Source organism: Telmatherina bonti, assembly GCF_933228915.1.
Source record: "Telmatherina bonti genome assembly, chromosome: 10".
NCBI lineage: Eukaryota > Metazoa > Chordata > Actinopteri > Atheriniformes > Telmatherinidae > Telmatherina > Telmatherina bonti.
In genome coordinates, this window is record NC_136628.1 from 31,069,806 (window position 1) to 31,083,441 (window position 13,636).

Here is a 13,636-nt window from a genome sequence, read left to right on the forward strand (position 1 = left end):
TAAAAAGGATCTAAAAGGAAAGTATTTTTTTTGCTTTCTGCATACATATTTCAAGTTTAACATGGTAAAATGATCACGGACTATATTTCAGTACTTGTCAGTGTGATCAAGTTTGCAAGCATCGATTACTCTGAATCAGGAATCTGCAGTATATGGTAGATATTAAGAAGGAAAGAAAATGCCAGCAGAGGTTGGTCATTAATACTAAGTTTGGCTCCGTTTAGTTTTGTGGATTGAAATGAAGTGAAATAACTCTTAAAAGACAAAGAGAAACTCGATGCTATCACCGTCCCTCGTACACAAACAGCACAGTCATGCACGCCCAGATGTCTGCTGTTCTTTGTTCTCCCTGTCTCCGTCCCTACATTCAGCTTCTACCCCCTCGCTTTTGTCCACAGATTCGATCCAGAAATCCAAATGAGATCATATTTGGATTGAACGACGGCTACTATGCAGCTGACTTCGATCATAAGGTAGATCTTTTTGTCTCTCCATATCATTAACTCTTTGGACACCACTTGGCTTCTGTAGTGAAACAGTGACATGTGGACTTTGCAGGATCAGTCGGAGCGGAAAAATTACAGTCTGCTTCAGGTCGACCAGAGTTCAGTCAGGAACTCCTACAGCGTTTTCTCTTTGCTCAGGTAAGATTCATGCCATCCTGCAGCATTGCATCCTAGTTTATTAAGTTTAAACTCTCAAATTTATTGCAAACAGCAGGTTTCCATTATCTCCAAAAAAGATTTTTATGATTTATGACTTCCCGTAAATACATATTGCGTTGTCTGTCTACAGTTTTCTTTCTTTACTTTTCATCCTTATTTCCTGTGACCAGAGTTTGTGCCTTTTAAATCTGTTTGTCTGGGCCATACGTCATCCAGCAGATGGTGCCATATGAACGGCCTCTTTGTAGAGCCGTTTTCAGGCCAGCTCGGCCGGCCTTCCACTTTTGTATGAACTTGCAGTGTGCGTTTGCGCAGTTTACTCTGTGTTTCTTGGACCGAATGGACTAAATGTCAAACACATTTTAACTAGTTTATCAATAAGCCCAATGTCAAACTTTGGATGGGACGTAAGAATGAATGTCCTGGGAGACATACCAGTTTAGACCACAAGAAGGCAGCAGATATTTGCTGTTATTTGCTTGCCAGAAAGGCGAGCCCTTACTACAGCTATTAAGAGCGTGAGTGCTGGCATCTGTTGACAAACACTAGTTTGTTGTTGTGCAGCTATATTTATAATGTGACACGGTGGAAACACCACTTTCAGAGTCGCCAGGGCTTCCCCCGAGGGAAACCCTCTTTTAACCCTCTTTAAAACATAATTACACCCATATTTGTCAAAATACACTTTTACCAGGAAGCTCAGATTTAGATACTTCTAAAAGGAGGTGAGTATCCTTTCATTAGGAGCGCTGAAAGCTTCCACTTCCTTTTATGAGGTCAGAAATGCAACATAGTACTTTCCAGTATCGAGAAAGTTCAGCTGGCTTTTGGCAGCTGAACTTCACCAGTGCCCTCCCGCTTATTCTAGAGGTGGTCATGGTTTATGTTTATATGAGAGGAGACCGTTGCCTCCCTAGCAGCTCACAGGAGAAAAAAAAGCACAATTTGAGCCATAACCTTTATGACCTCTGCTCTTACATTTTTTTATTGTTGCAGCCATCCTTCACATCCTCTTCACTCTACGCACACCCTGTGGGACTCTGAGGAGTTGAACACACTCACACGGCTGTGCCTGCAGCTCTTCATCCCTGTCAGAGTTTTTTTTACTTGGCTTGGTGCACTTGTGCGCATGGTTTATGATTATGTACTGTAGAATGATTAATTACATATTGTACACACTCCAGCAGGGATTAGACCATTACCCCAACACCCCCCTCCCATACATAACTGTATGTACTTAGTTTCTGACCCTCTGAACTCTGCATTCTTCAAAGAGCATTAACTTTCTGTAACATTCTAATGGATGCATTTCTTGCACTTGTAGCCTTGCACCATTCTGTGAAATGGGCTGAAATTGTCTTATTTGTGATGTAAATCTCTCTTTTTTTTTTTTTTTTTTTTGTTTTCTTTTTTTTTTTTTTAGAGCAGTGATACATGTCTATAGGGGACACCCACAGTGTCAGACACTCTCACCCAACTCCCCCCCAAAGTGCAAAACATCTTGTTTTTGCAAAGCGCTTCATGGAAAAAGACGTGAGCCGCTTTACAAAAGAACACACTAAGCTTGAAAGATGGCGGTAATTTGTCAGCTGATTCGGTTTGCTTTTCAGCACCGATCCACTTGATGACACCCTTAGCTTGTGTAACATCATGATGTGGGCTCAAAAGCACAACATGTCTCGGGATGGGGAGATGAACTGTACAGGTCATCAATCAGCAAGCTGAGGTGGAGGGCAAGCCACATCCTACATGGAGATGGGCCCCTGTGTGGGTAGAATGAAAAGCCCAAGCAGACAGTGAGGAAGATGATCCAGCTGCTTGACAAAGATGTTTGTTTTTGTTTGGATTTCTTTGCAGCTTTACAGGGCAAAGCTGGATGTGTGAACAGTAAAGATGAAGGGTGACCTGGGTGGGGGCTGGAGGCAGCAAGTCGCCCACATCATTTAGCAGCATGATGATCTAGCTGGATATGAACAATAAGGAGGCAGAGGAGATGACAGGGCGGTGTTCAGTTTCACTTCACAACTGTCCAAAGTCGTCTTTCATGGCATAATGTTCACTTAAATGTCAGACTGAAGTGGTGCTTGAGTGGAAATACTCGACTGATGCTTACATCCTTCTGAAAGTTAAGAGTTAAACACTTACTTGCCGACGCTGAGCGGTCTTTCAAGTTGCAAAGCTTTCGTGTGTGCTGAATATTAAAACGGTGGCCTCGGTGACACATGGTAAACATCATTCTCGGGGGCACAACTTTCACGGTTCAGCGCAGTGTCTCAAACTCCTGGAGCCTTTAGGGGAAATGTTTTCCTTTTTTCTTCGGCTGTGATCAGACCCATATGTAGCCCGGTTTGCTTGTGTATGCTTCCTCGGTGAAGTGTGCGTGTACGTAGAGTATGTGTCAACAGAAGCTGCATGCTGCGATGGCGAAGCTCTATGGGAGGTCTTGCGCCTCCTGAGACTGTTGAAGGCATAATGCTTTCCTGTAGACAACCCCCCCCCCCGAGGTCTTTTCGCCTGCTGGTTGGATGCTCTGAGCTGTGCAGTGCTAGGGTCTTGCTTTAAACTGGAATCTGGATGAATCTGACTCTGTGGGTGACCCTGCGGTCTTGACTTGATTATTACAGATGGGAACATGGCGGCATGAGCTCAAAATTGCTGTAAATTTGTTGATACTCCTGTTTCATTTCACACCGCTGAAGTTTTTTTTATTGTCACTCCAGGTCAGACGATGAGTTCAGATTTTATTTTGCACTCTCTCTGGTGGTGTGGTGGTGGTATTGTTGGGTTTTGCATTCACACACACACACATCCATATATACAAACAATTCTTTGCCTAAAAGCTGCTTTTTTATATATTATTGTCAGGTTTGTATTATTAGTCTTATTACATAAGACAGCCACAGTAACCACGACAAGCAATTTGACAATTTAGGGTAAGTACAAGGGCAGGGTACTTGGACTCATTACTCATCATCATACATCCCTGGTTCTATAATTATCTATAATTACCTAACTGCATGACCCCTTTCTGACCCTTTCAAGACTAAACATATCTTTTTCTGAGATCTCTTTAGGTTGTCTGTATCTTTGCTGTAGTTTTCATGTAAACATAGCTTATAGCTAGTTAGCAGATCTCCACAAAAACATCAGCCTGGAGCGGTGAGAAATGCCCATGCAGGCTTGCTGTGGAAACCTCACTCCAGTAATCTTATCTTCCAGTCCCTGTAGATGGAGACAATGGTGAGGTGATGGGAATAGCAAGTGGTTAAATGTGTTGACATTCTTTTGCAATGAGATATAGGCAGAATTTGGAGGTGTTGTTTGTTGTGATTATCTGTTGTGTTCCCGGAAGAGGTGTTAAGGGGCATATTATCCTTCCTCTGCTGTTTTGAATCGGTTAGTTGGCCGCCCTGTTCACCCATTGCTGGTTGGATAGCAGATATTCAAATGAAAAAAAAAAAGCCATTTGTCTTCACTACTGGGTTGTTTGAGAAATAACATTGGACGCGGTTGCATATACATTAAACAAAGCAATCAGTGCTGGAGGGAAAAATATACATTTACATATGCATGATTGATGTACAAACTGTGGTGTCAACATAACGTGACATCTATAGATTTTCATTGGAGTGCTTTTTTTTTTTTTTTCTGAATTGTCAGCGGATGTTTTGTGCCCGCATTTGAAGCATGACTTTTCTGTTTTCATTCCCTTGTAGCCATCATTGCACCTAAAGATGATTACATTACCGTGCTTATTCACTCTTAGGAGGTTATGTCGTCTCTCTCTACAGCTTAATCTTCAAGTATTGATATGGATTCCCCGAGCTATGAACATTGCAGTTAACTGTGTAGTAGCACTGCGCAATATGCTATTACCACAGACTGTATATAGAGATGGACGGAGTCTCCGTGACGTCACCCGTAGGTTTCTGAAGAGCTGAATTGAAATTCGGTGGGCGGTTCCTACCATCGCCATCTTGGCAGGAGCATGTGTGTCGTCTTGCCTGGAAAATAAAAATATGGGCAAAGAGGTGGAGCTGAGAGGGGGGGCTGTGAGCGTCATGGTGGATGACTGACATCTATCGAACTCCGAGCTTTCTGTAGCTGAGAGCTAACAGAGCTAACCCGGAGATAACAGGAGCTAACCAGCTAACAGAAATAAGCGGGCTAAAGCTAAGTCACGTTGTTAAGCGGCTAAAAACCGCGGTTGTTCAACATTCTTCTGACTTGAAGCGGGAGATCGGGTACCTGTCAATCAAAAGGACACGCCTCTAAATATGATGAACTTCGAGATTAAATTACTTTTATACGGGCGAGTTAGAAAAAAATTCACTCCTCCCACAGTTATGAAGGTAAACCTGACCTATTAAACTGAAAATGGATTTTTGAACCAGGCTGTAAACATGTTTATTTCTGCTGTGAAGTTGGTCTTTTTAACATGGGAGTCTATGGGGATTCGCTTTGTTTTGCAGCCCCTAGTGGATGAAGAGGGAACTGCAGTTTTATGCCCTTCTGCATAGGCTTCACTTTTAACTGTCCATCTTTCATATACGGTCTATGGTCATTGTACGAATCCCAGGGGTTTTTATTTCTAATTAAACTAATCATGTCACCTCTGGATATTAACTTTTTTCTGGCAGCTAACCAAAAAAAAAAAAAAAAAGGTTTTGTGACATTTAAAATCAAGCTGGAGTGGTAAGACAGGAAAATCATTTCATGTTTTCCACCCACATTTTTTAATCTCTCTGAGGTGACGGCGATAGCATTTAGAGATAGTCCTTTAGAACATCAGGGCAAATCTGTTTCGACAGCTTCATCTGTTTGGGTGATTGCGATGGGAGAATCTGATATGGCCTCTCCCCCCAGGTTAAAGTGGTTATCTTCACTCTGCTTTTCACGCATGTCTGCTCCCTTATCACACCCTGGGTCTTGGCCTAAAGCCTGCTCATGGCTACAACCTGCAGCGTGGCAATAGCCAGGGGTGTCATGCGTACATCCCACAGCAGGACATCGCTGGGCAGCTGTCCAGGAGACGTCAATTCACTGGCCTTGACAATTTCTCATGCCATGAGAGGTGTATTACAGCTCTCTACACCAATTTTCAGGAAGTTATGGCTGACACTGTGCAGTCAACCCTTAAGCCTGATAAAGATCAAACGAACAATAACATTTGGTTTTTCCAGCATGGAACTAGTTTCTACAGGGGTGTCAGAAAAAGTTATGCTTCTGAGACTTGCAGATTTTAGGGGGGATAAGCAGAACACATCTTCCTAAAATTAGACTTTTTTTTTTTTTTTTTTTTTTTTTTTTTAATGAGCAGTAATATCTGTTTATTGTAGGTAATAAAATAGTCAGCAAATTAAAAAATAAACGATGAGCAGAAGAGTTGACAATCTCTCCAACAAACACCATTTGTTTTATGTTAATTGACCTCTACTGATTACTTTACTCTAAATATTTGCTGTGGTCCGTGTGTCTGGTTTGCATCTGCAATTTTTGAAATCACGACAGAGAAGAAATCAGTAAATACAGATGTGTCTTCTGGCTTACAGAAGAAGACGTTAGAGATACAGCGTGTCCTGTGAGAAAGTTTGGTCCATTGTACATCTTCACGTTGCTGTTATATTAATCAGTGGGGAAAAAAGCGAACAGTGACGTCGGTTCACATCACTAAACAACTTGTCTAAAGAAAGAGGCTGTTTAAGTTATAATTCATCTTCATCCACTTCTGGAGGGAAATAATGTAATCAACATTTCAACACTGACTCTTCTGTTAGTTGTTCCAAATAAAAATGCATGAAAAACTTGACAAATATAGTTATACTATGCATTTTACATTCAAACAGAGCTAAACTTTACTGAATCGTTTGGAAAGTATTGTACCCATTTCATTTTTTTTTTCACATAGAAATTATTCAAATTAATTACAAGCTTTGTAATTAATAAATCACAAATCATCGCATTTATCTTAAAACAATATCTGCCTAAAAAAAGAGCAAATCTTTTCTTATTTAAATGTATTTTGGTGAATGACTAAATCAAATAATAGACACAGGTATTAATACTGTAAACTCAAGCTCTATTTATGTCTGGGAAAATGTATTTAATTTCTGTTCAAATCACTTCATTTTCTATCAAAGAGGAGGAAAAAGTTGCACAAAGCAGAATCCTCTGTGTCTACAGAGTGGGAGCCATAAAGCTAAATGCTCCAGGTCACATGATCCCATGAGAGACTGCTCCGCTCCTGCAATCATACAATGTCTGGTTTCTGAAGAGGGCCGACCCCTCGTCGCACCTACTCTCATCCAACACTGTATATTGGCACCAGAAATCCTCCATTTTTACTTATATTAGCCTTATATTTGGGTCAAAAGTTACATATTATCCCTCAAAAGAAAATAAAAATAAGTTTCAGCCTGATATTTAAAGTTTAAGTTAATAATGCCTATTTTCTTAAGCATCTTCTGCAGCCTTTTTAGTGCATTACAGGTGGTTTCCCACTTAATCTAGGTGATTTTACTTTGCTATAACAACAGTTTCACTGCAGAACTAAAAATGCAATAGACTGTACACTCAAATAAAGCTTCTGAGTACTTGATAAATTCCAAGAGTATTTTTTTGTCTTGCCTCATATTGTGGCTGCACAAAAGAAACAAAAAGGAATCTTACAACAATAAGACTTGCAATATTTCAGCAAATCCTAATGTGTGTTGGTAATCTCAAGTGTGATAATCAAGGTGGGTAGTTGTACTTCCACTAACTGGAATGGAGCAGTCTTTACTACACATGTACCTGTTTTATTTCAATTCAAAATATCGGTAAAATATAGCAGAAGTCTTTGTAATAACCATAGACTGTATATGAAAGATGGAGGGAGCCTTCGGTGGTTAAAAGTGAAGCCTATGCAGAAGTTAGCTTTTAGCTACAGGCAGCTTAGAGTTCGCAAGATGTCAATCATCCACCATGACACTCACAGCCCCCCCTCTCCGCTCCACCTCTTTGCCCATATTTGTATTTTCTGGGCGAAACGACACGTATGCCTCTGCCAAGATGGCGACGGTAGGAACCGCCCACCGAGCTTCAATTCAGCTTTTCAGAAACCTATGGGTGATGTCACGGAGGCTCCGTCCATCTTTTTGTATACGGTCTATAACAATGACTTAACCATGTGTCAAGTCTCTTACACTCATGAAGCAATTTCTTGAAGACTAAAAGCAAAGACACAGCTAGAGAAAACCCTATTCAGATCAACTTTACCACCTAAACCCTAATCCTGTCTTCCTGCCTGCAATACTCAGTTTCCAATTTCTTCTTTTTTCTTCTGAACTTTACCAGAAGTGAGTCAACATCTTCCACCATAAACAGCAGGAGGTTTTCAAACGCCAAACCTCTTCTCATGTTGTCCTTGTTAACGTGTATCTGTTTCAATGGATACAATCTCATTAAGCCAAACTATTTCCTTGGTTTCCTTGGAAAGAAACATTCATCCACAGAGCAAGAAGCCACTGATGTTTATTGGTGTTTTTACACGGTTGTTGCATCTTAAGTTTTCTGAGCCAGCAGACTGATGCTGTTGTGTTATCATGGTGATTATGAGTGCACGTATAAAGCTTATGGAAAAAGGGCACTGAAGGAACTTAGCAGCCACATGAGTGGAGTTGGGGCATTAAGCGAGGAAAAGTTTATCTGACCTCCCTTTTTCTGTCTGTTCTCTGTGACCCACTCGCACCACATGGGATTGTTGTCTGTTCATGAGTCCCGTGGGCTGTGCTGAGGAGGTTTTGACTATATTTTGATGAGCTCTGAACTTGGAACAAACATTTTGGAAAGTCAACTACTCCAGTGATTGATGGACTAAATAATGCATTTGCTTGTCTCTTGTATACTAATGTTGCTGTTCTCTGTCTCAGTGATGACAGTGACATGGAACTTGGAAATATGCCTCCATCATTGTGGCTTTGGCTCAATTAGTGGCTTCTTTTTTTTGTCCCGCTTGTCTTTTTCTTTGTGGGACTGATGGGTTCAGAGCTGTTGGGACAAAGCTTGATCGCTCATTGAAATGCAGCTAAGTCATTAGACAACAGTAGTGATTAAACTTCTCTTGGCATTTCTGATCTATTAGAGCTTGATCTGTCTGTTCTCAGCTCCAGACCTTCAACATTTGGTCTGTTCTCACAGTTTTTCTGATGTGAAAACTCGTCATTAACGTATCTCGTTTAAAAAACAAAAAAGCAAAAAAGACAGTGGGATAATAAACACAGTAAGCAATAACTATCCCCTGCATGTAAACAATCATAATTCATATTGCCATGTAAACATTAGCAGTAAACAACCAAGCTGAGCAGACTGAGTTGCTGGCATACTCATAACATAAGTTTTTATTCAACTAATCAATTTAATGATCTCTTGGAAATGCAATTTTGACTGAAAGTTGTTCTTGTGGTCGGTTTTGAGCAATTAAAATGATGACTGTTTTCTGTTGTCATCTTCCCTCCCCTGCAGGCTTCACACGGCCCAAAGAGCAATCAAGCAGACCCAAGTGACGGTGCAGAGGATTGGGAAGGAAATTGAGGAAAAGCTGAGGACGACAGCGACCTGCACCGAGCGGGTAAGCACGGCAACCAACCCCACATCGAAGCAGCTTGTCGGATTTTGTGTTTTTCAGAAAACATGTTGAGAATATTTGTTTTTTTCTGACAAGTTTTCTGAGAACACCACGGAGCAGTAATTGCTGTGATCAGCAGTAGCTGCTCTGTTAGTTTCCACCACTAATGAGAGGCAGTAAGGCTGTGAATGCGTATTAAGACTTAGCAGGGCTGAGATCTTATCACTTAAATCCACATATGAAATTTTACCGCTAAGCACTGGGAGATATCGTTTTAGCCATTTTAGCAGCATTTGAACTATGTTTGCTTTCATGGCCCAGCCCGTTGCCCCAGCGATAACACTTTGACCAAAGTGTATTTGCTTATATTCATTAGCCGTCGGCATTGTTCTTTCATCAGCTCATGGAAAAAAAGCTGCGATGTAATAATGAAGCTTCAGAAAATATTTAAAGATAACAACATGCTTAAAAGCGATGTTTTTTAAGAGCACAGTGAACACTGTGATCAGCGATAACAGGCCTACTGGTTTGGCCACTAAAAAAATAAACATCGGTGAACAGCGTTGTGCAAAAATACTGATCGGGATTTTAAGCCTTCATCGCTCATAGTCCAAGATGTAATTGTATAGTTAAGTAGTGTGAGATATAATTTTAGCCCGCAGGCAGCTACTCAGTGTTTTTTTGGCTCATCTGAAAAGGGAAAAGAGCGCAATATCCAACTGCCTGAGTAATAGCGCTTTGACCAAAATCCCCTGTTTATGTTTCCACCTCCTGTCATATCCTCAACTGGGATCCACAGCAAAAGCAAGGAAGCATATTTAACATTTTTGGAATTGGCAGCCACACAGCTGTGAAAACGCAGCTCTGATCCCGGGTTTGACTTTGTGTTTATGGTAAACATTCACTTGAAAAGCTTCCCCCAGTCTTCTGCTGTATAAAAGTCCGGAGGCAGTGACACCTAGCTGTTTTTATCCTCCAGGTAGACTTGCGGTCACCGCGGTGTATATACCGTACATGGTAAAATTCTGGACGATTGAATGTTTTCGCATCCAATTAAAATGTCTGAAATCAATGAGAGGACATGCACTGTTGCACGGAAAGTAAATTTATAGGTTTTCATTGCCTCTTTAGTGAGCCTCTTTGGACAGCTGCTACAGCTGTTGCTTTCCTTCATGCTCTTCATCAGCTTTTGATGTTCTTCTTTGTCTTTTTTTTTTTTGTTCTTTTCACCAGACCTCCACCCTACCTATTAAAGCTGCTCCCCGCAAAAAACATTGAGGCTCCATTCTTTTAGCTACAAAGGAACCCTTTCAAAAACCCGTCTCTGATATTTCTCCCTCGCTGAGACATTCCCTAAAACCCTTTTTCAGGGCTCGAATCAGCTAATAAATCACATAATCCTCGTCTTCTGCCTTTCTGTAAAAGCCCCTGCAACTTGGAGTGAGTGGAGCATTGTGTGGCTCTTCTGAGGGTTTCCGCCTTTTGAGAGCTCTGTAGTATCCTTATGTGCACATCATACTGAGCCTGGATCAAAGGGGAGGGGGTGCGTGGAGGCCACCAACCCCAGCACATGGCCCTTTCACCCTCTCACCCACTCAGCCATTAATCTGCCGGGTTATAACGTGCTCTCAGCCACCCCCCTATCATGCCTGCTGCTTATTTACTCAGCTGACCCACTGCTGTTTGATGTTAAGTAGGAGTCAGACAGACCCTGGTGGTGGGTTACAGTCTCTCTCTCTCTCTCCTTCAAACACACACACACACACACACATGGCTGTGACCCACTTGTCAACTTTGCCGTTGAGTGAAAGTGTAGGAGGTTGGAGGTTCGTGCCAGAGCCAGCGGTGGTTAACATGCAAGTATCAGGGTGCGACACACTGGGGATGGAGGCTCTATCAGTTTTCTCTCTGCAGCGGATTCTCTGTTCTCTCCTCGAAGCCCTCAGAAATCTGGGGCGTATCTATCTTTTCTTCAGATTTAGTCTGCGATCACTATCTAAAGAGCATGCATATATATGCGTGCATGTGTGTGTGTGTGTGAGAAGTCACAGTCCCTGTTTGCAGGGTGCTCACACGATGAATAACAAGCTCCCCTCCCTGCCAAAATGTCATTATTTATCTCATCCTCCTTTGCAACTCCCATGTTTTTGTCTTCCAGCTTGAATTACACAAACATCTTTTATGATCAGTCGGGTAATTTTTGTCTCTTAAATCTGCATTTGCTTCGTTTGAAGTTATTTGTTCATCCCAGTTTAATAGTTTGCAGTGTATGGTTCTGTTTACCAGAACTGTTCCACATCCCTGCACCGATTCTCATTATATAGTTGGCCTCCTTCATTCAGGACCCCCCCCAGATAGGCTCGCAGCCCGATGGAGTTTCACCTCAGAGAGGACAAGATGTTGACCGATGGCTTTGCTTCCTCTGCTGGTCAGGGATCAGGCAGTGAGAGATGGGTTTTGAGCACAGAGACGGACACATTCGCAGAGTTGAGAAGTGTTTTAAACATAACATTTTTATGTTGGTTTCAATAAAAAGTCTTTTTTCGCAGCTGCACACACCTCCTTGTGGTCGTTCTCTCAGGTTTTCCACAGAATCAAACCGCAAGCCGTTGCCTCCAAATTGTCCAGCAGGCTTATTTTCAACTTCCTCTGCTGCCACTCAAAAACACATTCCTAGCTGTGATAACACACTGATAACGTCACCGTCTGCATCAGTTTAAAAACGTCTTGTGTTTACACCTGCCCGATTTGATGTCTTGTCAGGTTAACGGTAGGGGCGGCTCTTTCCCCCGTTCCCAGTTTGCACTCAGATAATCATCTCTGTGGCGTTTTCTTCACGGGGACTAATGTCACAACACCGAAACAATATCCTGCATCAAACTGCTTTAGACAAAAGTCATAGTCCTCATGCTGCTTTGCTTTACAAGTGTTAAACTATTTCAGTTCCGGTGACACAAAAAATGAGATAATATAAAAAGTTGGAAAACTAATCTGCCAAGAGGAATGAGAACATCTGGCTTGTGGATGTTTTTTTTTTTTTAATATAAAGAGTTTCAGACGAATCTGAGCAGAAGAATTGAAGAAATGTATGTTGGCTTGATTTAGCAGGGGAGTTGTTCATCTTCTAATAACTTTATTAATCAGTAACAGATTCAATCGAAATGAATCAAATGATTTGTTCATGATTGAAAGTAGAATGTGCAGGACTTGTACTCACCTGCCACATTGGTGGTAACTGTATGAAATCCGTGAACACGTGAATGACAAAATCATATTTTATCGTATTTGGAAATATGCTTCAAATTTTCCAAACCCAGCTTTAATTCATGAGCTCGCTTCTTATCGGATCAGCTGGTTGGATGTCAAAAGCCGGAACTTCACACCACTTAACTTGCAGCCAGCCGTTCCCATGACTGTGGCTTATTACTGAACAGTCTTCTCCCTCAACATTGATCTAAGGGCTCACGGAAATGTTGTAATAGTCCGATCATTCTCTTTCCGACTCGTCATTAGTTGTAGATGTTGGATCCCGCATTATTAACTGCAAGCATTTTCTCAGTGGATGTGTATTAAATCAATAAGACGTGGGATCAGCCTGCAAAAACAAAGCTTGTTTCTTAAAGAGCTGGTAGGAATTTTTGGGGTCTACATGAAATGTAATAAACGCTGCATCTTGCTGAGACCGCATGCTGAACATTTTCTCTCATCTTCTTTCTCTGTTTCCTCTTTCCTTGTATTTTCCTGTGAACAGAAGAAAGAGCGGGAATGCATGCAGCTACGAATCGCCGTGCTACGCAGCGAGCTGCAGCGACAGAGGAAGGCGCTTGGCAGGGAAATGGACCTTCAACAGAAGGAGAGGGCACAGCTGCAGAAGAAAGGTAAACTGAATGGAAACGCAATAAAATCACATCCACTTGTACAAATCAGGGCCGTTCCAGGGGCTGTGCATTGATCCTCACTCTTAATTCACACAGGGTACGGTTACATGGTGTGTTTTAATTCGGAATTGAATAATTGGGAATTAACTCATTCTCCTACGAGTTTACATAATTAATAAACAAGATAATAATTTCGAATGAACGTTTACAAGAAACACATCTTTACTTAATTCCTCTTTAGAGCGGCGGGTTGGGAAGGGTTCTGATTGGACACGTGACGTACGATGTATACCGGAAATAACCTAAATTTGCTCCCTGCTTCTCATCTTTTCAGTCGTTACTTATAAAAACTACATAATAAGCACCAGTTTCGCCACTATTTTTATGATAAATGTGAAATAGCAGCTCAACACGAGCATACTACTGCCCTGAGAATGAGAAAAAAGATAGACCACCGAACACGGGAGGCTAAGCAACGCGTCATCGGG

General features: G+C 41.6%; 1 protein-coding gene across 1 annotated transcript in view; it reads left to right on the forward strand.

Annotated features, from left to right (window-relative positions):
• Positions 1 to 13,636, forward strand: part of uvrag (UV radiation resistance associated gene) — a 124,738-nt gene that overhangs the window by 13,063 nt on the left and 98,039 nt on the right. The window contains exons 5-8 of the mRNA XM_079247243.1: positions 399 to 473; positions 559 to 644; positions 9,168 to 9,273; positions 13,022 to 13,148. Coding sequence (XP_079103369.1) covers positions 399 to 473; positions 559 to 644; positions 9,168 to 9,273; positions 13,022 to 13,148 — 394 coding nt within the window. The remainder of the gene's footprint in view (positions 1 to 398; positions 474 to 558; positions 645 to 9,167; positions 9,274 to 13,021; positions 13,149 to 13,636) is intronic.